Source organism: Centrocercus urophasianus, unplaced genomic scaffold, assembly GCF_019232065.1.
Source record: "Centrocercus urophasianus isolate 14NV4802_14NV808 unplaced genomic scaffold, USGS_Curo_1.0 seq_10, whole genome shotgun sequence".
Classification (NCBI taxonomy): Eukaryota; Metazoa; Chordata; class Aves; order Galliformes; family Phasianidae; genus Centrocercus; species Centrocercus urophasianus.
Window position 1 is genome coordinate 13,877,922 of NW_024884142.1, and position 26,542 is coordinate 13,904,463.

The window sequence follows — 26,542 nt, forward strand, 5'->3', positions numbered from 1 at the left end:
AAAGATGGTGTCCCATAAGAAGTTAATCATTAACTTGAGGCCTGCTTTATCTCTCTTTTTGTCTCTATCAGTTTAGAATTGCAAATGACACAAAATATATTTTAATTCTCCTCATGCTCTATTTGCAAATGCCTTAGTCTTCTGAAATAAAAGAATGCAACAAGCAGTAATGAAAACCCATCTCAGGTATCCTGTGTGTATTTAGTAAGCAGTCAAAGTGATGTGCTGTAGCATAACCATTTTCCAAGAGAAGAGAGCAGGCATGTAATTGTAGCACCACTTAGCTTGACCAAGAACTGGGTCCTTCCATAGCCTGCCAGTCACCAGTGGGGCTCTGTGTGCTGCAGCCTAATGCTTTGAATGGAAGGAAACACACGTGGTTACAGCCTTGGTCCACCAAAGAACTACTTTTCACTGTGAGGAACTCCCCTGAAATCTTGGTTGTGATTTTTTTTTTAGGAAAAGCCCATTAGTGCTTCTGTTAGTGATGGCCTGTCAGCCATAACTAAACATAAAATCAAACTGCTCTGAGAAGCAAAGCAAAGGAAACTTGTTTATTTTTTTCTTTTTTATTCTACCACATGTTTATCTCTTACTTCCTTAATATTTTATCCCTTTCTGTCTTTCATGCTGTATTAACAATTAAAAGACAGAATTACTGCTGTTTGGGTTTGGGTTTGAAGAGTTTATTTTTTGCAAATAGTTAAAATCTTCTTATTTTAAAGAAATTTAAATATACTATATATAAAAGGATCTCCATCTTTTGCAAGTCTAGAATAACCTGCCATGAAAATTCACACTCACCTTCTCACACTTCTCACATTTCTCTCAACCACTTCTAGCAACATCTTTTCTAATATTTTTTTTTTAATAAATTTCCTTTTCTCTTTAACTTGTTCTTCATTTTTTATTAATTGTTGCTCTACTAAACTTGTGTATCTGCTGTATTCTCAAGGATAGATACTTGATACTCTTGTCATTATTGCACAGTACTGCAAATTTGTGGCTTCCACCCATCACTGACAAACAGTGACTGTAAGGTCCTTGACTTCATCTCAGATAGTTTCCACAGAAACTCTCTGAAGCTGCTTTACACATTCAACCAAAAGATGTAGTAATCTTGGATCAAAGCCTTGGCAGAGACCCAGCCACTCTCTGCTTTGTTTTTAACCTGGCAAAGATCATTTTGCCTCCTAGTGAAGCACCTCATTTCTGTCAGGTGAAACTATTTGGAACTAAACAAAACTCCAGAATGATAAGTGTATGGATCATACGGCAGACATAGGATTTTACTTTGCTTCCTGAAGAGGTGCTGGAGGAAGGTACCTGCATGAGAAATGGAAAAGAAGACCTAGAGATTCTGGATAAACCTGGAACACCAGTTATACCAGATTGATGACTACAGCTGTGAAGCAAGAACCTAAATACTAATGCAGAATAACTTGTTCCAGTTAACATTGTTAAGACATGTGGATTAGAGAGAGAGAGGAATGAAAAGGTTCAGCTGGGAGCTAAGCTTATAACATCATGCGTGTTACCTGAAACCGACCAGAAGCAGCCAAGGAACTGGACATAGACGGTATTATTCTTGTCTATTATTTCAGTGGGGAAAATACACTGTTGTAGTGCTGCCAGTAGTGCTACTGAACTCTAACAGGTGAAAATCCTCAGAGCAGAGCATAAATAGTTACTGATTCTAATGGTTGGGAGAAGAGGGAAGAAAAAAAAATGCACGATGAAATATATTTAAGTAATGGTTAAAGAGACATGTTTATAGTAAACAAGCTGTAAAACAGAAATAGATAAGAATGCTTGGGAGTGACACGTGAACTTAAGCAGATAAAGAACAAATGAAGAAGGAATGCATGTTATGTATTGCAGGTTAATCACTGGACTAAAGGGAGAGAGAAGCTGAGATTCAGAGAAACTCTTGAGAGAAAAGGTTGGACTAAACAGGAGAAAGCTTGAGAGCATCTTTTATCAAAATTGAACTAGATGAGGATTAGAACAACAACAACCAAAATTTGGCTGTATTCCCTTGCATGGAAGTAAAAGAATGAGAAGGGAGGAAAGGCTGAAGGAATAATTGCCCAAAGGCTGTACTTGGTGAGGTTGAGTTAAGCAGTGGACAAGGAATTGCCAGATGTCATAGGGTCAATATAAGTAAGATCCTGAACCCTGTTGACTTACAGTTGATTTTTTTCAATGAGACAGGGATATGTGCAACTACTCCACAGTCACTGTATACCTTCAGCAATTTCATAAAATATTTATAAGCAAAAAGCACAATGAGTAACTCTCAAGAGGGATTCAAGAAAAGGGTAGTTGACAAACTGAGTAACATTGTTAATGGACGTGGCATTGATGGATTGATGGTTGGACTTGATGATCTTAGAGGCCTTCTCCATCCTAAGTGTTTCTATGATTCTATGATGGTGAAAAAAATCTCTAGCATCTTTCATACTATCTGAATTATCTGGAAAGACCTAGGCAAGCAGAAGCGGCCTTTTCATTGCTACTATTTTTTTCCCAAAACTGTTACTTCAAAATCTGGATGCCCTGCAAATCTGATTTTTTAAAATGTTGAGGCTATTAGGTTCTTCAAAAAGACAACTGCTAATAGTATTATCTGTTCTGGATCATAAGGTGTTAAAGTTGATTAACTCATATAAAAAAAAGTAAAGTAGATAGAGAGTAAAATAGTAAAAGAGTTTGCAGAAAATCCTGCTGATTTACAAGTACTGATGAAAGCAGATCAGCGTGGGCAGATGAACATATTATGCAATGTAAAGCCTTTCTGAATCCTTTTCACACGTGAAAGCCTTGTAACACAGGTTTTTTGAAAGAAGCTGTATGGTTCCTGTTAGCCAAGAGGCAAAATGCCTTAAACAAGCATGTTCAAAGTGGTCCTTGGAATAATCGTAGTTTGCATGTAGGAATACTGCATAAGTACTTGTCGTACAAGAATGGGGAGAACTTGGAGGGTACGTGTAAAATATTAACCAAGTGAGATAACACGGTCGGTATTGCCACAGAGTTCCTTTAGACAGGGTGTAGGTAGTACAGCTCCCACAGATTTGAATGCAGAGTACAGATTAACACATGGTAAAACAACAAATTTTGATTTTAAAAAAGAATTCAAAATGCACGCTACTGAAAATATACAATTATGTGACAGATCAGCACAAGCTGTTTGTGTATGCACAGGTCTGTGTCTGCTAACATGCAGGCTTTCTGAGGGAGTGGGAGAGAGGACTAAAACCTGTCAGTGGGGTCTTGACTTTTCAAGTATTATAGACTTTTCATCCTTTGTTGAGAAGATTGTCAGCTGATGTTTTATTTGTACTGATAGGATTTCCTTCAACACATTATACTACTGGCTGTAGGTCATTGGCATTAAATTATTGGTTGTTGGAATTAAAAATAAGAGAATTTAAGGTATAACTTCAGTTCCTTTAAATGCTACTCAGAGAGATTGTCTTTTTCTCTCTGTTCAGTTATTAATTCATCTCTCAGAGAGTCAGGGTTGAGATTCTAAGGCACCACTAAAAACAGTATATAAAGGAAAAAGAAACTTTGTCCAGGACTCATCTATACTGATGGACACTACAGCTCTTGAGTGCTGCCCCAGATGGACTGGCATATTTTCAAACATTTCATTCATATTCATGCTGCAGACTTAAATGGGACTGTCAGAGGAGGGCACAAGTCATGTTGAGAGTGCAAGAGACATAGTACACTCTCCCCCACAGACCTGATAACAAATTTTTGCATCCTCATCAGACAGGGTTTTGCTCCTCAAAGAGTGGTCTCATGTGAACGTGTAAAGAAGGAACAGTATACGAAGTCTTTTCTGCTTCTTAGTATATCTGTATTGATGATATTTCTATGCTATTTTTAATGGGTCACTACCTAAAATATCCTGCACAACATTCCTGCAGCAAGGGACATCTGACCATAACCAAAACAAACTTTTTCCGTAATGTTCCTTTATTGTGGCTATTAGACAGATTTTATTTTCTCCACATTTCAAGGCCTCACTGTTCACAATACACACTAATGGTAGCCACACAGCTGTGTGCAAAAAAACCTGGCTTTTGGACTCCAGAACTATTGCAGTGGTCTGGGACAACATTCGTGTCCCATGAGACAACTGAGACTTCTGCTGCAGGAACAATCTTGTCTTTGCTGGTGTTGTTCCAGCAGAACTGAAGGTAGGGATGCAAGATGTCGATGGGGTCTACCTGAACCTCAGTAAAGCCTTTGACACCATCCCCCCCAATAGTGGAGAAGCTGGCTGCCCATGGTTTGGATGGGCGGATGCTCTGCTGGGCGAAATGCTGGCTGAATGGCTGGGCCCAAAGAGTTATGGTCAATGGAGTTAAATCCAGTTGGCAGCCAGTCACGAGATGTGTCCCCAGGACTCAGGTACTGGGGCCGCTTCTGTTCAACATTTTTGTTAATGATCTTGATGAGGGGATTGAGTGCACCCTCAGTAAGTTTGCATACAATGCCAAGTTGGGAGGCAGTGTTGATCTGCCAGAAGGTAGAGAGGCACTACAGAGGAACTGGATAGGCTGAATTGATGGAGCAAGGTTAACTGTATGAGTTGCAATAGGGCCAAATGTCAGGTCTTGCATTTTGGTCACAACAACCCCAGGCAACCCTACAGGCTTGGGGAGGAATGGCTGGAAAACAGCCTGATGGAAAGGGATCTTGGTGTACTGACGCACAGCTGGCTGAATATGAGCCAGCAATGTGCCCAGATGGCCAAGATGTCCAATGGCATCCTGGCTTGTATCAGGAATGGTGTGGTGAGCAGGACTAGGGAAGTCATCCTGCTCATGTACTCAGCACTGGTGAGGCCCAACCTCGAGTGCTGTGTTCAGTTTTGGGCACCTCAGTACAGAAAGGACACTGAGGTGCTGGAGCAGATCCAAAGAAGGGCAACAAGTCTTGAGGGGCTTGGAGAATATGCCCTATGAGGAGAGACAGAAGGAACTGGGGCTGTTCAGTCTGGAGAAAGGGAGATGGAGGGGAGAACTCATTACTCCCTTCCAATATCTGAAAGGTGCTTACATCAAGAGTGGGGTTGGTCTCTTCTCACTGGTAACAGGTGACAGAATGAGGGGAAATGGCCTCAAGTTGCGCCAGGGTAAGTTTAGGTTGGATATCAGGAAAAACTTCTTTACAGAAAGGGTTGTTAAGCACTGGAATAGGCTCTCTAGGGAGGTGGTTGAGTCACCATCCCTGGATGTGTTTGAAAGCTGTTTGGATATGGTGCTCAGGGACATGATTTAGCAGAGGGTTGTTAGAGTTGGGGTAGTATGGTTAGGTTGTGGTTGGACTCGATGATCTTTAAGTTCTTTTCCACCCTAAGCAATTATATGATTCTATGATTCCTTACCCCTACAACTGGACCTATAGGGAGCATCTCCTAAGCCTCTGCATTTAAAGCATTTAAATGCCAATGAGAGGGCTCCATCTGTCTCTAAAAGTACAGGGAGTAGGAGAAGGAGATGGAGTTGTAGGGAATGAAGAAGAAAAACTGATAAAACTAAAGACATTCTTAACCACTAGTGACTACCTGTATATTAATAGATAAAAAAAAGGAGCTATAAATTAATTATTGCATACAGTATTTAATTGTTAGCACGTTGCCTGGAAGAAGTTTGGCCCGTGCCAACTGGTACTTCTCTAGACTGTTCCTACTTTGGGGCATTGGTCCTATTTTGAACAGGACCTAAAAATGACCTTCAGAAGGTAGCATTTCTCTGGATGTTTTGGGGGATAGCTAATGCGAAAAGCCTATTCCATAGGCAGTTTGGATGCAGCTACCCCATTCCTGAGCAACTGGCTGCTCCCTCAATGCATCTTGGAATATTCAATCTGTTTGTATAGATGTAGCCATTCAGAAAACAAAACACAAATGTTGTGAAATGCAAAAAAAAAAAAAAAAAAAGCTGTTTAGTTCTTGACAACAGGCAAGCACTACTCAATTAGTATAAAGAAGCTCTTGAACATGAGGGGCAGTTCATCCAAAGTGTAGGTGCAGAACTCCTCTGTACCTGGATGTGCTTTTCGCTCTTCCAGGGGTGGTATTCAGATCTCCAAAAGTTGCCCAAAACCAAAAATAGCATAGTTGGGAAATTGAGCTTTGAACATAGCATGATGTAGAATATAACCAATATAACAGTTGGCTGTGAAAGAGAAAACTGAACATGATGTAAAGTGGAAGATGAGCCTCGCTGCAGGAAGAAGCTATTTTGAAATGCTTGACCTTATTGTAATTACCATGATTAGACAGCTATTAAAACGTTGTCACTAAGTATGGTTGTAGCATCAGTAGATTCAGAAAGTAATATTACATCATGTCTATGGCTGATAGTAATTAAAAAATTAGATAACACTTGAGAAGGCAAGAAAGGCAGATGGGAAGGAAAAAAACGAGAAAGGCAACATAGTATCTGTGATCTTATTTTTACAGTATGATCACAGTGCCTTACATGTAAGTAAAACTCAAATTTCCTGCCTCAAGCTGTTACAAATTAAAGGAATTCCTTAAAGAGAGTTCTAGGAAAAATAAAATCTGGGGAAGTTAAAACACCTACCCTCAGTGCATCAGCTCCAGTAGCACATTTAGTTGACCAAGGATAAATGGTTAATGTAATCTTTTTTGATTTCAGCAAAGCTTTCAGTACTATTTCTTGATAAAATGTCCAGTGTAAAGCTAGACAAGAACAGGCTGGCAGCCAGTCGTAAGTAGGGTCCTCAAGGGTCCAATTTTAGGGCCAATTGTCCACAGTGTTTTTATAAATGACCGGGATCCAGGAGTTGAATTCACACTAAGTTTGCAGATTGCACTAGACTGGGAGGAGCTTTTGACTCCCTTGAGGGCAGAGCGGCCTTACAGAGAGAACTCAACAATTTAGAGGTCTGAGCAATTCAGCGACTGCACAAAGTTTAATAAGAGCAAGTGCCAGATTCTGCACCTGGGGTGGTGCAATTCTGGCTACATGTACAGTATGGGGAATGAAAGGCTGGAGAATAGCCCCATGGAAAGGGATCTGGGAGTTCTCGTGGACAGCAAGTTCAATCTCAGTCAGTAGTGCCTGAGCAACCCAAAGGGCCAACCATGCCCTGGGATGCTCCAGGCCCAGCATGGCTGCCAGGTGAGGGGAGGGGTTGTCCCCCTCCGCTCTGATGCTATGCAGAGCTGAGCCCTGCTCTTTGGTGACAGCAACAGGACCAAGGGAACTGCATGGAGCTGCTCCAGGGGAGGATCAAGTGGGTGTTAGGAAAAAGTTCTGTGTACGTCAGCATATGTCATTAGGATCTCTGTCACCTGATCGTGAGCATCTGTACAAAAGAACAGTTTTGGCTGAAATCCCTCTCACTGCTGAGTCTGTGCCTCTTGGACGGAAACCAGGTTACTTCTAGAAATGTCACAGGTATGCTCCAACACGTGACTCACCCAAATGGCACATATACACTGTCTGGGTGGGTGACTTCAGTCAAACTGTGGAATCCCTTGGGGCTATCTACGGAGGAACTCAGAGCAGCCCTACTGGCAGCTTGCTGTGCCTCACACCGAGCATAAAAATAACTTAGGATGGCTGACCGTGTCCAAACTCCTGATGTAATTTCACTTTCCACGTTGCTCAGAGAGTCCAAAGGCAACAGAGTTATCATTTACCAATTAAAAGAAAACACTTGAACCAAATCAAAAACAAAACAAACAAACAAACAAACAACAACAAAAAACCCTTCTCCCTTGATCTGCCTCTGCTGTAGCAGTGCCCAGATCTCTCCGAGTCACCTCTCAGGCTGGTAGCTGAACATAGGTCAGACCTTGAGGGTGTTCACGTCCCAAGCCTGGTCTTTCACCACAAGCAGGCCTGAGTTTAGGTCTCAGCTGTTCTACACCCAATGCTCTGTATGAGGGAAGTTGTGGCTTGCTTTTTACTTTCTATCAATTTTTGGTGGAATCACATGGCCGGCTGTGGGATTGAGCTTTTCAGGGGCAAAACCATCAGCCAGCTCAGTCACTTGAATAGGCACCAAACTAAAACCTGGGCATGAGTTTGGAGCAGTGCTGAGGAAACCCCCAGTGTGGTTTCCCTGGGACTCACTGGGATGACACAACTGCTCTTCACACCAGCACAGAGAGAATCATGTAGCAGCACTCCATGACATGCATTTTGTAATCTGTTGTCTTTATTAGACACTGTGTAATTACAGGTAAGGGCAGGTGCTGTGACATCACTGCTACCTTTTTTTCTGTTTTTCCAACAGGCACCTATTAAACGTTACTAACTTTTCAGTGGTGCTGATGAGTCTGTTGAGTGAAAAAAAAAAATCTCGTAAACAAGGTCTTTTCCAACTTAAATCGGAAATATGTATATATCTATACATATATACACAACAGATCCTCCTGGTTTTCTGCTATGGCAAATCTGGGAGGATGGCCTGCTGTTCCTAGAGACCTTTCTGATTCCAACCCGAGCAGCCTAACGCCCCTTGCAGATGCCTTCCTGCCAGCCCCTCCCTCAGGAGCCCCCTTCCTTCCGCCGCGGTGGGCACGGCCGTTACCCCCTCTGCGCGCAGTGGTATGGCCGCGCCCTCTTGCAGCTGCAAGGCGGTTCGTACCATTGGGTTAGCACGCAGAGGGGAGAGGGTGTGTCGTGCGCATGCGCGCTGGGTGCACGGTGCCGGCGGAGCGGTGGGTGGCTGTTGCGAGAGTCGCGGCGGGCCAGGCCGGGCTGGGCACTCCCGGGAGGCCTGTGGGGGCGGCTCGCCGCCCGAGCAGCCCCGGAGCCGGGGAGGGCCGGGCCGCCATCGCAGGCAGCGCTGCCAGCAAGGAACGGCGGGGCTGAGCCAGGTCTGTGCGCCGGGGCTGCGTTCGGGGCTCGGCGGGGCTCGGCGGGGAGCGGGTGGCTGTCAGTACTTGCGTTCGCTTGAGGCCGGGGCTCTCGGGGCCTGCCGTGCCCTGCCAGTGCTCTGCCAGTGCCCTCGGCTTGGTGCCCTTCGTCGCGTAGAGGGAGGAGCTTTGGCTCCACTTTCGGGTCCGTTGTGTCAGGTGTAGGACTGCCAGGTGTTGTCGGCAGCCCTGCTCTGTGGGCTGGGGGGCACTGAGGAGCGAGGGCCAGGGCGCGGGGCGCGGGACGGAATGGCTGAGGTGGGAAGGGAGCTTTGCGCACTGCCTGGTCCCACTGCTCTGCTCATCAGGGTTACGCAGAGCGTGTTGCTGAGGGTTATGTCCGCGCAGCTTTTGAAGATCTCTAAGAAAGGATGCTTCGCAACCTCTCTGGGTAGCCTGTGCCAGTGCTTAGTCACCATCACAGTAAATAAGTTTTTCTTCATGTTCAAGTGGAACAGGTCCCTACGGTGCCAAAGGCTTGGGTCTGTTGTGTCGTGGTGGAGGTCGTTGCATGGTGGAGGCAAACAGGAACATCTCACTGGGGTTTCTGTATTCCCTTGCTACAGTGGCTTTCTTATCCAGCTCCTGTCTGTGGCCTTTTACAGACAGTGTTGAGTTTGGTGGCCAGCCTGATACACCCTAATTAATGCATAAAATGACCTGGTACTCAAATATTTAAACATTACCCAGCTCTTTCCACCCCACGAAGTCATGATCTTTAACTGCTGCGTGTTCAGGAAGTTTCAGCTAACTTGAGGCACTGACTGCCAGACTGTTCGGTTAATTATGCTGATGTTGTTAATCATACATATTAATGCTGCTTGTCTGCATTCCGTACTCCTGTTGCATTTTTGGAATTGGTTTTCTGTTGGAAAGTCTTGTAATGTTTGGAAACTGATTGTTAAGTCTTGTTTTGAGATATGATCCTGAAAGCTTATTTTTGTGTTAGTGGTCCCATGTACTAGGATAAGTTTTTCTCTTTTCATGTCCCAAGTGTGTATGTGAGGTTTTGACTTGCACCCAAAGACATAAGCAGTGGTGGAAAATCAGTGAGGGAAAAGCAGAAGAGTAAAAGAATAATGGTTAGTGACAGCACACTGCTGTTCAAATATGAATTTTGTGAGTAAGAAAACAGGATTTTCTTCTTGTGTTTTCCCTTCCTCTTTCTTGCCTTCCTTCTTTGCTCTCTTCCACTTTTGCTTTAGTACATTACTAAAACAAAGTTTACTATAGTACTAGTAAAGAATTTGCGGGCCAATTGCAAGTCTTAAACGCATTGCTTAAATTGAGGGGTTTTTTTGTTCATCTACACCTGTCTTTGGGATGATTGTGCTCAATGACAACAGAGCTGATGTTGTAACTGCAATGAAAGTGAGTTGTGTATAGTTTAGGAGGTGTGTACAGATGACTTTTTTAAAAAGACTCACTTTATTTTTTTCTTTTTGTTCCAGATGGAAAAAAAAGAGTTCATGGTTGCTAGTCCACATAATAGTGGAGGCTGAGTGGGCATGAAGGAGAGTATATAGTGTGAGTGACAAGTCTCAAATCCCCTGCAAGGCTTTTTTCTATTAAAGGGAAAAAAAATAAATAAAGAGGAGGAAGACATGAATCCTACAAATAAAGATCAAGCATTTGGGACCATTTTTGACTGGGACTATCTCTTATGGGAAGTTCGTTTGACATTTTTAGCTGCTGGTTTTTTAATCTACCTGGGAGTATTTCTTCTGTCTCACTGGTTATCCTCCCGGATGAGTACCACTTATCGTGCCTTGTATGCAAAGGAGAAGGTGTTTTGGAATATGGCAGTCACACGTGGTGCGTTTGGACTTCAGAGCTGTGTTGCTGGGTTATGGGCTTTGCTCATAGATCCCGTTTTTCATGCTGACAAGGTGCATTCACAGCAAAAGTGGAGCTGGTTTAATTGTTTAATAGCTGCTGGATTTTTCTTGCTTGAAAATGTAGCTGTTCATATGTCCAACATCGTTTTTAAAACATTTGATGTGTTCCTCGTGGTTCATCACTTACTTGCTTTTGGTGGCTTAGCTGGTTTAGTAATCAATGTAAAATCTGGACATTACCTACCTTTGATGGGAATGTTGCTGGAGATGAGCACTCCTTCAACCTGCATTTCCTGGATGCTTCTAAAGGTAAGAATTTGAGACTTCACAAACTATGTTTCTAACAGTTTTCATGCATCTCACTTCTCTGTGAATAGTGTGCACAGTTTACCTGGATAGTTTGAAGCAAGGCTGAGCTTGTCTAACTGACATCTATGTTACTGTGTTACCCACTTGTACAGAAACATGACCCTGACAGTTCTGCAGGTAGGCTTCTGTGTGGTGCTGTGTGCATATGGCTTGAGACAGCTTATGTCTAGCCTGAGTTTAGAATGATGTGTGCATGTGCTATCTCATAGCTCTACGTGAAAAAATGCCTGAGGGGATGTGTATGCAAAGACTGGGGAATTTGCTTTAGTTCTGGGGATTCTTTACTTTCTTGTCTTGAATTAACAATCACACTTCTGCGTATTTCTGTTCTTGTTTTTCTAGGCTGGCTGTGCAAATACCTTTTTCTGGAAGGCAAATCAGTGGGTAATGATCCACCTGTTTCACTGCCGCATGATTCTCACTTACCACATGTGGTGGGTGTGTATTTTCAACTGGAATTCTGTGGTAGAAAACCTGGGACTTCTCCATTTTATTGTTTTATTCTCTGGATTATTTGCTGTTACATTAATACTTAACCCATACTGGACATACAAAAAAACTCAGCAGCTCCTCAGCCCAACTGACTGGAACTTCGAAAATAAAGCGACAGAAAATGGAAAGTTAAATGGTGAAACATCCCAAAAGAAGAGGATGTGACACCAGAACATCTGTTTCCTAGTGTGATATTGGACTACAGCAGAAGAATACACTGCAAACTAAGTGGCCCATGAAATCAAAGCTTCTGCAAGAAGCTCATTGATACAGACATTCCTTGCTGTTAGTATTCAGAATGCATCAGTGGTATTTAAAAATGTTGTCTGTATTTCATACGTACATATTCATAAATCTTCATCTTAGCAAAGAGTTATGCCAATGGTTTTGTCTGTACTTCGATAGTATTTCATGGTTTAGCAATGACATGCTCTAATGATATCCTTCATCCTAATGCTTCAAAGTGGCTTTATTGCTAACTTGTCCACTAATCTTAGCTTGAATTGAATTTAGCTTTATTCTCATTTCACGTATGTTGGAAATACTGCTACTGAAAATAACGTTGAGAAGATTAAGATCAATTCTGACCTCAAATAGGTGTGATGTGGATACCTGTGTGCTATTAAATATTTCCCACTGGATGAATTAGTCAAGTGGCAGAATGTAGTCATGGCTCAGTTTGTGGGTCTTTCCTTAAGTGCACTTGATGAAAAGGGAGAGACAGTTAAGTGTTTGCTAGCAAAAGAAATTGTAGTACCCAGGTTGCCTTCAGTATGAGACTTCATATCCACAGCAAACATGCACGTGGTGAGGAGTGAGAGCACCTGCTCATTGTGCTGCTGGTCATGCTAGGTAATCATAGTGGTCCTTTCTGGACTTGAAATCTATGAAAGACAAGAGTCAATGATAAGTTTGTTGGGTGATTGGTAAGATTATCTTCTTTGTAGGTCACAAATGAATAAATGTGCAATTAGTTCCATTCGTGCTCCTGTTATACTTCCTCTTATTTTTTGAAAACCTCTTAGTTACAGAGGGTTTTAGAATATGAGGTGACTCATAGAATCATAAAATGGCCTGGGTTGAAAAGGACCACAGTGATCATCCAGTTTCAACCCCCGTGCTATGTGCAGGGTCACCAACACCAGACCAGGCTGCCCAGAGCCACATCCAGCCTGGCCTTGAATGCCTCTAGGGATGGGGCACTCATCATTGGAGAAAAGCTTATTGTCACCTCTTTTAGAAGTTCTGTTATTCCTGTAGTGTTTTTATTTCTGCTTTGAAGAACACAGAAGGTGAGGTTATCAATTCTTTGCACTTTATCTACCATATTTTTAAGTTTTTAATTGACCTCGGGAACAGAGAGTGTGTTTGGATAGTGGTTTGGCAAGTTGTGGAGGTTGTTCTCCCACTTGTACTTGTTCTTGGATGCAGTTTGGGACAGCAGATCAGTGTATAAAGATCATGATAGAAGAGAGTGACACCTATTGGCAGGAGGGTGACAAAGATACCTAATTAATGTTGATGTACTATTGAGATAAAAAACATGTCATTTGAAAGTTGATCGTATGCTGTGATATGACACAGTTTTATTTACCAAAGTAATAAGACCAGGCGAGCTAAAGCTGTGAAGAGCTTTAGGTTGAGGCATTTGTACCAGGCTTTGTGTCCTGCCCTGTGTGGGAGCATAGTGTTTAAAATGGCAGAGGAGTGGGGAGAGGAGATTACTGTCTTGGTGCAAACAAGCCCATTCCATTACACCTGGTGGGAATGTCTTTTATTTTGTTTGGATGAGGCTGAGGAGGTTACTGTGTTCCCTAATTCCCTAATAAGATCTTGTGCATCTCTTCCTATGTATATAATGTACAATACCTAAAAGCACCTGTTAACCTCAATGCTGCTGGACCTGCTAAAACAGGAGATCTATGCAATATTAGAAATAATAGTATTCACTTTATATTCCTTTTGGCTTCAAGGGCGAGAGGGTTTTACAGTCCATATAGAAATAGTACAGAGCATCAAAATAGACAACACTTCTTCAGTGCTATTACACAGAGCCTCTATTTTGTTCACTGCAGGTTCTAGTGTCTAATTACTCTTACAGTTCTATGTTTCCCCCAGATAAAGACTAGCTACAGTTGGCTTAGAGATTTTGTTAATTTGAAACAAATCCCAGACCTTTTGAGCCTCTTTTGTAAGGCCTCATCTGCAGTTTAATAAAGAAATTTGCTATCAGCATCAGTAAGGATAGGTCACAGGTTGTGCTTCTGCCGTGATTTGGAAAACTTTTGCATGATGTTTTAGTATGATTTTGCTAGCCTAGGTGACTGTGCAATGCTTTGTCTTGCTTTCTTCTTGGGGTGGGTGTATTTATTTGAGGAGTGCAGTTTGTGTCTCCTTTTTTTTTTTTTTTTTTTTTTTTAGATAATTGGTTTGGGGTATGGTTTTTGTGAGTGCATGTGTGTTTCTGCTGTTCTTTTAAAAAAAACAACAAAATGTCTGATCTGAGGGTTGGACCCTATCTAAGCATCTAGTTCTGTGTTCATACATTCCTAAGTCAGAGTTTGTTTTCCTCTGTTTGTGTCATGTTTTTTTCAAAACCTGCCTAAGGTGTTTATTCCTGTCTGCAATACTGGTCATGATCCAGCAGCAGTCACAATACTCCAGCAGTGACTTTGGCTAATAGTTTTCAGCACTTACTGCTGAGTTTTCTTTTGTTAAATGCCTGTGTCCAGATTTTTTTTTCCCTGATAGCACTGATCAGCTATTGATGTTGTACAGTTATAAAAGATGCTTTTAATAACCTCAGGGAAATTGCACTTAAAGTGAATTTAGAAGTATTAATGAATTAATAAATTCAACTCTGTTCCTCATACAATGTAGTATTTGTTGAATGCATCTTTATGCTGAGTGCATGAATAAAAAGTATTTTGTTGAGCAGTTGTATACCCTGAATTTCATTTGCTGGTTAAAGTAATGCCTCTATTTGTTGTTGTTGTTTTTACTTGCTGCTTGTAGCTGATTGTTTTTGTAGTGAATGTTTTAAACGATGACTTATTTTGAAATAATCTCCCTGACTGAGCAGGAGTGGTGTTGTGTCTGTGGAAGTAGCTCTAAAACCTTGTGTGCTACCATTTAACATTGGCAAGTTCAGTTATGTGGTTAAGCAGAAGAAGCTGCACCATGTATGTGAGTATGTACTAAAAAGTATCACTTGAAATGACACATCTGGTTTGTGTATTTGAAGCGTGATCTCTCTTTGCATTAGGCTGTAACTATGAAGACACTTGACTTGGTGTCAAGAGATGCTTCATGGTTTAGTATGAGCCACCGTCTTTTTTTTTTTTTTCCTTTTACAGAATCACAGAATCACAGAATCACCCGGGTTGGAAGGGACCTCAAGGATCATGTAGTTCCAACCCCCCTGCCTAGCAGGGCCACCAAACACACACATTCAGATCAGGTTGCCCAGGACCCCGTCCAATCTGGCCTTAAACACATCCAAGGACGGGGCATCCACAACCTCCCTGGGCAGCCCGTTCCAGGGCCTAACCACTCTCCTTGTATAGAACTTCCCCCTAACATCCAACCTAAATCTTCCCTCCTTCAACTTCGATCCATTTCCCCTAGTCCTGCTGTTGTCAGCCCTTTTGAAGAGTTTACTCCCCTCGTGGGTGTAGGTTCCCTTCAGGTATTGATAGGCTGCAATGAGGTCACCCCGCAGCCTTCTCTTCTCCAGGCTGAACAAGCCCAACTCCCTCAGCCTGTCCTCATAGGGGAGGTGCTCCAGCCCCCTGATCATCTTAGTCGCCCTCCTCTGGACCCTTTCCAAAATCTCAATGTCTTTCTTGTACTGAGGGCTCCACACCTGGACACAGTACTCCAGATGGGGCCTCACAAGAGCCGAGTAGAGAGGGACGATCACCTCCCTGTCCCTGCTGACCACCCCTCTCCTGATGGAGCCCAGGATCCCATTTGCCTTTCGAGCTGCCAGAGCGCACTGCTGGCTCATGTTCAGTCTCTCGTCCATCAGGACCCCCAGGTCCTTCTCTGCCGAGCTGCTCTCAAGGACCACTCCTCCCAGCCTGTACGGGTGCCTGGGGTTCTTCCGGCCCAAATGCAAAACCTTGCACTTTGCCGTGTTGAACCTCATTAGGTTCACCCGAGCCCAGCCCTCCAGCCTGTCGAGGTCCCTCTGAATGGCATCCCTTCCTTCCACCGTATCAACCGCACCACTCAGCTTTCTTTTCAAGAAACTGTTCAGTTTTCAGTTTCAGTTTTCAGTTTCTTTTCAAGAAACTGTTCAGTTGCTAAACAGCAAAATAACAATTACAAGCATTGAATGTGCCCATCTTCAGTAGTGCTCTGCTGAACTTATTTCCTGATCCTTTTAGCATTAGTGAGTTAAAGGAAAACAGCATAACTGCTGGTATTTCAACTATTCTGAAAAGAATGCACTGTGCAAGCAACCAGCTGGCGTGGTTTCGGTAGCTGCCTCTAGAGTCAAGTCCGTAAGATTAATTGAAGCAGAAGAAGAGATGTTCAAGTATAAAGCTCCACTGGCTGTGGAATGTGTGTGGGTACAGACTGGGAGCAGAACAATACATAACAGTACTTGTGTGAATAAAGTCCTTTTTGTAAATAATCTGTAAAAGAAACTTTGCTGATGTTTTGCTATTCAGATGTTTTCAATTAATAGATAAATGTATTTTACTTTGTAGTTCTTGCCATAAACCCAGAAATAAATTAGCATGCACTTACTTTGACAGTGTTACTCAGCAATTACGATCTTTTGATCCCGTGTCATGGCACTGGTTGATAAGTGAAAGTCTCTAATTAAGCAAATTATGACTGTTGCTCTAGTTAGCAGCCCCCAGATGGATTTCCAATGTTGGAAGAGACATTTCAGACTCCTATGGACTAATTAGTGTGTTCTGCTAGTGGTAGTGTCACAGAAACAAGTGTTCTCACAGTATGTTGTGCCTTCCTGTTCTCCCTAAGCAAAACAGTACTGAGTGAGGAGGAATGACAAAGGTAATGACACAGCGAGCATAGCAACATTCGAGGTGGCAGAGACAAACCAATATGAAAGGAATGGGGTCTGCTCACAGGTGCACAAAGAAGCAAGCAAACAAATGGACAGTGCAGTCATCTGCTGCTGGTAGTGTGTGTGTTATGGTGAGTTCTGAGTCCTTTACAGGTATGACTTGAGCAGAGGGAGCTGATGCTGGATTCATCTGATACTGTACACATTACTTCTGAGCTGAAATGCTTGTTTCTTAATGTGATTTTCTTTTTAGCTTCCTCTGCTGCTTTGGATATTTAGTTCATGTTAAACTGACACTGCTTTCACCAGAAAAGTGACATTTACAGATTTACGAGTATGCGCATGATTTTAACACTGGTAATTGATTGTAGCTGCTCCAGGTGCTCATCAGGGCCTGTTTTCTTGTTGTTGTTGTTGTTTTTAATATTCTTGATGCGGACCCACAAAAGTCTGCCAGAAACACTTTGCTTTGTGTACGCTTTGTCACCAAAACTGTGTTTGCTAAAGTTGAAGTATGGGTCTTGTATTAAATCAGGGGGAAAAATGCTAGATAAAGCCCTAGTGATTATGTGTTTATTCTTGTTTGTGTATAAGAGGGTTGACTTTCCTGCATTTCTGGACTGTGCAGTTCTGTTGGCAGAATCTTTTAAGAGTAAATCAAGGTGACAACTGCAGTGTCTTGAAGAGTGAAGCCACGCAGGCAGTCTGTATAAGTATGGTAAAGTGGCTTGTGTAGAGTAGGCAAGGAGCATCTGATGAGCTTGGTCAGCTTGTGTAAAGGTTGCATTTACAAGGTGAAAGAATATCCTTTGAAAGCAGCAGCTTTGCCTAGGAGTCATAAGAAATGTGAAAAAAATAAAGATGTGTTAGGATGAGATTGCTGCTGCGCACTGAATGGGAAATTGTCCGATGTTTTAACTCTTCTTTTTGCCTCAGCAGCATATTGTGTTAAATATTGTTGTGACAGTGGCTGAGACTGAGTCTGAGGACTCTTTTTAGGACATCAAACCTCCTAAGGCCAAAGGGATCTGTAGTGTGTTCTAATTCATAGTGACTTATTCTTGTTCTGTTGTTCACTTTTTTTTTTTTTTTTTTTTTTTTTTTCCTCTTCTGGAGGCCATTTCTTTCCTTCCTTGCTACTTTATCTACAAAGGATAATTACTGCTAGTAGAATTTTTTTTTTTTTTATGTCCCTAGATATGAAACTATTCTGTATTTCTGAAGATTCTGTCAAATGGGTGATTTCAGATTATCTAGGTTACCCATCTTTGATATATCTAGGGTGGGTTTTTTGTTGTTGTTTTTCCCACAATAGGACTTCAGGAAAGACATTATAAGAAAAATTGTTAATAATCTTAACTGCAATTTGGGAGATGCTGTACTGGTAAATTAAAATTTTAATGTATCTTTATCAAAGTATCGACTACTAAGCCTTAGCACCTAATGAATCCTATTTAAGTAAAAAAAAAAAAAAAAAAAAAAAAGTGCTATGGTATACTGCTTGCTAAGGTTTACTTAGATAATACTTCAATCTAGGTTTTAAAAAAATCAGATTTAGAATCAAGAGTCCTTGAAAGTGTTCATGAAGGACGTGCTATGGTTGGTAGAACATCACGAAGTTATAACTCTTAACTGTCAGGGTAAGTATTGGTGTGCTCAGAACTAAGTGTTTCTGCACCCTAGTGCTGGTACTTCAGAGAGATGTGGAAGACTGGGCAGAAGTGGGCATCATATCAGAAAATGAATGAGCAATGCTGTTATTAAACCAAATGCTATTTTAATGTAATACTTTGCATTTCAGAAATGTTTTTTTCTCATATATATTATAGAATATCCCAAGTAGGAAAGGACCCGTTAGGATCGTTAAGTCCAGCTTGTGGCTCCACACAGCACCACACAAGAGTTTGTTACCTTCTATGCAATACCTTTATGTATTTAAAGGGTGTTATCATGCATCTCTTTCACTCTATCTATGCTAAACCAAGCTATTTTTTTCTCTTCTTCCTGTCAGGATTCATTTGCTGTACCTCTCTTTGTTCTTGCTACACTCCTCTGGACTTTGTGTTCCGCAGCCAGCAGTTCTGGCAAACAAAAGAATTAAAGGAGGAAAAAGGGTTCTGCAGGTATGTTTGGCATGCGTAACAGGGAGCTGCTCTTTTCCAATCACAGTGACTGCAGGAGCCCAGGGACTTTGTTTTTCTGACAGCTGAGCTATTCCCATATTCTGACTCATCACTGGCTGTTTCTACATGGGTGAAAGCAGCTGCACTCTGCAGCACCATTCTAGCCCTTGCAGGTGAAAACAGCCATGAAGCAAGTGTTGCCCTACTAGTTGCATCAGTCCTGTAAAGTTCTGTCCCTTGTGAGCACTGCCTATGTGTATCATGACTCATCATTATGTTTGATAAGGGAGATGGAGAAGACCTATCATTCTACAAGGCTCCAGCATGAGTTCTGCAAGAGATTAAAATGAGCAGGATTGCCATGTGTCCTGGTTCTGAGGTGTTTCTGGAGAATTACAGCATGTGTTCTTTGTGGAGGACGCATGAGCAACAGGAGAAGCAACTGGACATAAACTCCTCCAGAGAAGTTGCCTGCTGTATCAGCAGATAAACAGAAGAAAGAAATTGAGGAAGCCAGGCATCACTTGAGAATCTGGTAACTTAAGTCATCTTGATCAGATTTCGCGCAAGTGTTTGGAAAGCAAACCACGTGAATGATATTGTATGTCCTTAGGAGTCACACTATTTGAGTCTATACTCAAGCATCTCAATTTTCAGCAGAGCATCACATGGGCCAGAAAACTGCTCTGTGGCCACGGTGTCCTTGAGATGCCCAGCACCTGTGCTGGAGTAGATGCCTGTCCTTTCGCTGCTTGGAGATGAGACAGACTTTCGCTGGAGCTCCTGTAAGCAGTAATGAGAGGATGAGAGTAAGTAAATGCTGGTGAAGTCCTGTTGTACATCTTTCACCTGTAAAACTGATTTAAACATCTTATGGTGCTTGGTACAGCCTGATCCTATTAACTCTGGCAGCAGCCATAGGTGTGCTGTAGTTATTGACAGCTAATTATGGGTAGATAAATAATGAATTTCATTGTAATTATTAGATGATAACTGCTACTAGGACATTGCTGTAGGAAAATACTAGGAAGAGTGGAAGATATTTTGGAATTTAGTATCTTGCTGTATTATAATATGATCAGTTGGTTTTATCCAACAGATATTATGACTGTTGGATTTATCCAACAAGGTTTCCCCTGCAATTTTCTACTGGAATCAAAGAAATATATTGAAATCCTCCTCCTGCCAAAGAAGGCTATTGCTTGTAGATGACACTTTTAATCATGGAATTGAACAAGTTTTGCTGAAGATGATTTCCTGCCATTTCAGCTCACGAAATGACAGCTGGATATGAGTGAAATACAATGTATGTTAAGAAATTACAGAAATGACAGCTAAAATCATCTCTCTGCTGGAAATTGAACTGAATACCATAATGGTAGTTCTGGCCTTAACCTTCCCATGTGACCCAATTTTCTCTCTTCATTTTCTTTCCCACATAAAGCCTATACAGCTATAGTGGAAGACGCATTACATTCACACTGTAACTAATTGCATTGAAAAGAAATAACTTCATTTAAAAAAAAAAAAAAAAAACAAAAAAAAAAACCCTGCAATATTTTTGAAAGTAATACTTTTAAATGTTTCATTTGGATTTCAATTCATATGAACTCACAAAAGCATGAATTCGTTTTGCATGTACCTTCTATTGGGCTATAGAGAAATGAAAAACATAGAGGAAAAAAGTGGAATGATCAAATTTCTTTTGAAATACCATCATTTTCTACCATAAATGGAAGAAAGATCTTACAATTTTCACATAATGATAATATACTTACTGTGCTTGGGTATATTACATTACTGGCAGTGGCATAAATACACTTGAGTAGGTTAATATCATCAATGCCTGATGCATGGATCTTTGAGTAACATTCAGTTTCACATTTTCATATTTAAAAGTACTCTACAGATTTTAAATTGTATATAGCATTATGAATTAGTTGCACCAATATTAAATAATTTTTGGACTGCTGAAAAGGACCTGGGGGTACTGCTTAGTGGCAAAGTGGACAAGAGCAAGCAATGTGCCCTGGCAGCCCAGAAAGCCAACTGTTGCCTGGGCTGCACTAAAAGAAAAACAGCCCTGGGCAAGGGGAAATGATTTCAAACTAAAAGAGAGGAGATTTAGACTGAACATAAGGAAAAAGTTTTATTATGATAAGAGTGATGAGGCACTGGAGCAGGTTGCCCAGAAATGTGGTGGATATCCTGGCCCTGGAGACAACCAAGGCCAGGCTGGTCGGGGCTGTGAGCACCTGATCTGGCTGTCGGTATCTCTGTTCATCGCAGGGGCGTTGGACTGGATAGCCTTTAATGGTCCCTTCCAACTCAAACGATTCTATGATCCTACATCAGGAACTGAAGAATTATAATGTATTTAAGAATGTTTTTCATCAAGGTGTAACAAGTGTACGTGGCTATATTGTAGAGTACATTCTCAAAATAATTGTAAATTTTTTTTTTATTATTATTATTATTATTTTTTTTTTAAATTTTGATAAAAGGGGGCTGTGACTTGTTTCCATGTGGGCATACAAATGGTTAGTGGTATGTTAGGGATAGGCATCACATCTCATCCCAGGCAGCTATGATGGACTGGGGGTTGGCTCAGTTGGCACTGCCTTACAGGGCCTCTTACTGTGAGGAACCAAGGGGAGCAGTTCGCAGCGCTGACCTGCGTCGGGGATGAGACCTGTGTGTTAGGGATGAGATGCCAGTATCCTTGAGAAACCTTTATTTTGCTGTGCCGAAGCAAGTTCGATTTTTTGCGAACTACAGGAGGCCTGCATTTCCAGTGACAAATGAGATTAAGTTCTAAAACAGCCACCGTGGCTTAGCATGCTAATGTACTGGTCCTAAGGACGAGGCTGGGATAAATAAAATAGAAAAAGTAACGTCAAGAGGCGTCTGGATGAGGAGCTACAAGATACGGTTTAGAAGCTTGTGGTAGCAATGATGAGGGGAGGTCGGTTGGACTAGATGATCTTGAAGGTAATTTCCAACCTTATGATTCTGTATTCCGCACGTGTCCAACTTTTCCGTCCCGGCAGCGAGACGCGTACACCTCCCGTTCGTCCGGCACCGACATCCGCCCGGCAGGTGCCCTCGCCCCGTTCGCAGGGCCCCGCGCAGCGCCGCCGGGGGCGGAGGGTCCGGGCCCGCCCCGCCGCGAGCGGCGTGCCGCTGCGCCAACCGCGCGTCCGCGGGGCTGCGCGCCGCCCCAATGGTGGTGGGTCCTGCCGCAAGGCCCGGCAGAGGGCGGGGCGCGGCGGGCCGGGGCTGGGGGTGAGGCGAGCGGCGCCCCGCCGGGACTTAGCGGCTCGGCCCGGCGGTGAGTACGGGAGCGGGGCCGCGCGGAGCGGAGCGGCGGGATTTCGCTCGGCGCGGGGGGAGGAGCGCAGCGGGGAGGGCCCCGCCGGCCTCGGTGCTCTGGGCGGTGGCCACCGCCCTCGGCTGAGGACGTGGATGGTTTGGCCGGGGCCGCGCGGGGAGGCGGGCGGCTGCCGGGCGCCGGTGAGTCCCGAGGGTAACGGGACACAGCTCCGCCCGGCTGGGGGAACGCATTCGACCCTTGGGACGCGGATGCCGGGCGCGGGGGTCGCTGCTGAACGCCGCGCGCCCATTCCTGAAGTTTCTGCTGCGCGCTTTTCCAGCAGGCTCTGCTCGTGCGGGCGGCATCCAGCCGTGGTGGGCGCAGGGTGCGGGGCAGCGTTCGGCCCTTCGGCCCAGGGCGGTACCCGGCTCGGCGGTACCCGGCTCGGCGGTACCCGGCTCGGCGGTACCCGGCTCGGCAGTACCCGGCTCGGCGGTACCCGGCTGTCTTATCCTCCGGAACGCTGTTTAAAAAACAAAGCTCGTGTATGCAGCACCGACTTTGTAATGAGGGTTTGCAGTTGCTTTGCCTTTCTCGAGACAAGGGAAAACACTTTGGTGCTGTAGTAACGACTTGTTTGTTTTTCCGAAGGAAGTACTAAAATTGTCTTTCGTTTGTTAGTAATTAGGTATCGGAGCAGCTACACAGTCGTTGGTGGAGACCCCAGAGCGTGTAGTTATTTCAGGAGCAGCTCTGAGTGCACACATTGACCTGGTGGGCTTTGCCAACAGACAGGAGTGGGTGCTTGAGGGGACAGGTATAAGGAATCTGTCCCTTGCAGAGGGTTGTGTTACAGCACGTCTGGTGGTGTCATTTTGACCCAAGATTTTATCTGTCTTGAATTCTGTGATTTTGGTGTTTGTTCAACCCACAGCTACTGAGCATGGCTTTTGTCTTGTGGTGGCAGGTATGAACTTAATCTTGCTTAATTGCAAGATAAAAATGGGTTGTTATTATTATTTTCAGTTGTACAACTTCACTGTCACAGTAAAATGCATATATAATTTTTTTGTGTGAGATTTTTTGTTGGTGCTGAGAAGGCATAAGGTTTATTTCTGGAACTTGGGGCTGTTCTTCCAGGCTGCTGCAGGTCAGGCTGCTGGCTCTCCTCTGCTCCTGTCACCTGGGCACTCTGATCTTGATAATCTGTCTGACTTGCTTGGTTTAATCCATCTTGTCTTCTTCTTTCCACCCCCTGGCTCAGCAGCCCATGAACTAGTTACGTGCGTTTATCTGGCTACGAACAGTAGCTTTTTAGGCAGTGCCTTGAAATTGGATATTTATGAAGGCTCTGCAGTGAGATTTCAGTGCAATCTGGGCACAGCTCAATTTACTTTTGCATGAGAAACGGAATGTTACATGGGCATGGATGAGGCTTGTGATGGGGCAGGTGCTCTGTGTCCAGCATGTGGGGTTTCTGTGGCTGACAACTATGGGTGTATGCGGGGGAGAACGGGTTGTGGAAGCTGGCTACAGCTGGAAAATGTGTTTATTTTGGATATAAGAAAAAAGGTTTTTTTTTTTTTTTTTTTTTTTTTTTTTATGATAAGGGTAGTGAAGGACAAACAAGTTGCCCAGAGAGTTGGTGGATACCCTGAACCTGGAGACACCCGAGGCTAGGCTGGATGGAACTGTAAGCAACTTGCTGTAACTGTAGATGTCCATTGCAGGGGGGTTGGACTGGATAGCCCTAAGGTTCTCTTCTAACTCATGTGATTCCATCAGAAAAGGGGTGGCCAGCAGGGACAGGGAGGTGATTGTCCCCCTCCATTCTGCTCTTGTGAGGCCCCATCCTGAGTACTGCATCCAGGTCTGGAGCCCCCAGTACAAGAAAGACAGAGAGCTGTTGGAGAAGATCCAGAGGAGGGCACAAAGATGATCAGAGGGCTGGAACACCTCTCCTGTGAAGACAGGCTGAGGGAGCTGGGCTTGTTCAGCCTGGAGGAAAGAAGGCTGCAGGGTGACCTCATTGCAGCCTTTCAGTACCTAAAGGGAGCTTACAAACAGGAGGGGAATCAACTCTTTGAAAGGGTTGATAATTGCAGGACAAGGGGAAATGATTTGAAGTTGAGGGAGGGAAGATTGAGGTTGGATGTCAGGGGAAATTCTTTACAGAGAGAGTGGTGAGGTGCTGGAACAGGCTGCCCAGAGAGGTTGTGGATGCCCCATCCCTGGAGGTGTTCAAGGCCAGGTTGGATGAGGCCCTGGGCAGCTTGGTCTAGTATTAAATGTGGAGGTTGGTGGCCCTGCCTGTGGCAGGGGGGTTGGAGATTTGTAATCCTTGAGGTCCCTTCCAGCCTGGGCCATTCTGTGATTCTGTAACTCTGAGAACATGCTGTCCAGCAGTTCCTGCTCAGCACTTACCAAAGCAGCATCCCCTAGGTCTTACAGTCTGTTTGTGGCAGGACGTGGAGAGGAGCCATAGCGCTGTACAGTGGTTGTCACTGTGACTGTGACATCAGCTGTACAGGTTGTGGGCAGCTGGATTTGACAGGTCAGTGGTTAGAGCACCACAGCATGGGAAACACTCTGCCCTGTGAACAGATCCCTGTCTCCGTGCCCCCATCTTGCCAGAAACCACTGTTCCTCTCTGCAGAGAGGGCACAGATCTGCCCGCGTCAACTCTGGTGATCCTTTCTCAGAGCAGAATGATATGAAAAAGAAAATTTCTGGAACTTCTTGAAATTTCAGTAATACATCAAATATTGCCCTAAATTCAGTAGTTCTATAGCATGTCTTAACTCAAGATTTCCAAGATCTGAACGTTATGAGGCACATAGCCTTAGTTTTTTAGTTGACTGAATTTTTAATGTCAAGTCGCAACTTTTAGAAAATGCTTTTGGTGACTCTCAGCATCTGTATCTCGGCTTTTGATGATTCTTAGCATCCCTATGTTGGTACATCTACATAAATCACTCCTCTCAGCAATACTTTTTGTGTATTTACTTAATGGTTGTTGTTTTATGAGTATAAAAGCTTGTACTGATTTTATTATTATTTTATAATAATATAAATAATTGTGGGTTTTTTTTGCTAGAATACACTAGTATTTACTTCTTCATGTGGGATGGTTCTCTTCTGCTTTTCTTTTTTTTTTTTTTTTTTCTTGAATGTACTTAGTGTCAGCACCAATAAATATCATTACGAAGAAAGACCGACAGCAGAGGACTCTGTCATTTTGTTCTGAGCTGTTCAGGGGTCCTTGTGTAGTTTATGGACATTTGACAGGAGACAGCAAAGTTCTCTAAACCTTAAAAAACTTTTGTCAGACTTCATAATTGTTGACAGAATTTGTTGCAACTGGGAATAGTACATTATTCGCTTGTGTAACAGGAAGTATTTTAATTGCTTCTACATAAAGTAGAAATTATTTTTGGACTCTGCTGTAGAAAAATTCATAAATTTCAGTCTAGTTCTGAACAAGTCAGGAAACAACTTCTGCAGTCTGTAGGGAAGGGATATTTTTGATTTGATATTTTGGATTAAAATGTATGCACTGTACAGAGCTATGGTTGTTACATTCTTCATGCTTTTTTAATACCACTCTGCCCTCAGTTTTGTGAGTCATGGGGAAAGTAGCAGTGTGCAACACTCAGTTTTCCTTCTGCATGTGGGACAGTTGTGTTCATTCCGGTTCTGTCAGGTGACTTCTTGTTTCATCAGGTTTGTCCATTTTACAGATTTAGTTTAGAACTGTATAAGGGATATTGTGGGAAATCATTTTATGGCCTCTAATTTGGAAGGCACTTTTGAAACTGTCTTAATAAGCTCAGCTTCTTGACGGCTTTTTAATCTGCAACTACGTTTCCATACTGTGCTTGGCTACTTGTGGAATAAATATTGCAGCAATTGTCCTTTATGGAAAGTTAATTGGGAATGTTTTGTAAGTTCTAGTGGGGCAGGAAGTGAGGCTTCAGTGATGGTGTCATGAATTACTTTCATTTTGTGTGTATTCTGCAGAGTGGGAGTGAGGCATCTTTTTGACATCCAAGACCTCCTTTTCTTATAGTAGCAACTCACTATGGATATTTTTTCACCCTTGTTCATATTTGTATAAAATCTCCTTGCTACCTCGCTGGTGGAAAATTCATACTGAAAAGTTGTGTTCTGGCTCTATAAGTACTTTAAAGAGTGGAAAAATGCAGGAGAGCCATGGCCCCCTCAACCTACTGATCTATGGGGGGTTCAAAACCAAGCCTGGGAATTAGGGAGGGAGGCCACAGGAGTGCTCTAAGGAGAGGTGCTCTTGTGATGAGAATGGATGTATGTTAGCAGGGCAAAGCCAAATTTTTACTGCGTTTTGCTATGAAACTATGATTTAATTTTCTGTCTGTTTCCATATCTTTCTCAGTAAGATCACTGTGTGTGTATGTTGTTGGAAGA

General features: G+C 43.1%; 2 protein-coding genes across 8 annotated transcripts in view; both read left to right on the forward strand.

Annotated features, from left to right (window-relative positions):
* Positions 1-1,200: 1,200 nt before the first annotated feature.
* Positions 1,201-12,598, forward strand: CLN8 (CLN8 transmembrane ER and ERGIC protein). Of its 3 annotated transcripts, none has more exons than XM_042825405.1 (3): positions 1,201-1,579; positions 10,372-11,067; positions 11,470-12,598. In XM_042825405.1, exons 2-3 carry the CDS (start codon positions 10,525-10,527, stop codon positions 11,782-11,784), a joined length of 858 nt encoding a protein of 285 aa, XP_042681339.1. In that variant the 5' UTR covers positions 1,201-1,579; positions 10,372-10,524; the 3' UTR covers positions 11,785-12,598. The 3 variants fall into 3 exon arrangements, with proteins under 3 accessions (XP_042681339.1, XP_042681322.1, XP_042681329.1); XM_042825388.1 differs by lacking the exon at positions 1,201-1,579 and adding an exon at positions 8,799-8,881; XM_042825395.1 differs by lacking the exon at positions 1,201-1,579 and having other exon boundaries at positions 9,178-11,067.
* Positions 12,599-22,063: 9,465 nt separating this feature from the next.
* Positions 22,064-26,542, forward strand: part of ARHGEF10 (Rho guanine nucleotide exchange factor 10) — a 111,275-nt gene continuing 106,796 nt past the window's right edge. For 4 of the 5 annotated variants that reach the window (XM_042820502.1, XM_042820518.1, XM_042820535.1 and 1 more), the window contains exon 1: positions 22,064-22,117. The gene's annotated coding sequence lies outside the window, so the exon portion shown is untranslated. Of the gene's footprint in view, positions 22,118-23,774; positions 23,793-26,542 lie in introns of those variants that run through there. The other variant, XM_042820512.1, reaches the window with a different exon arrangement.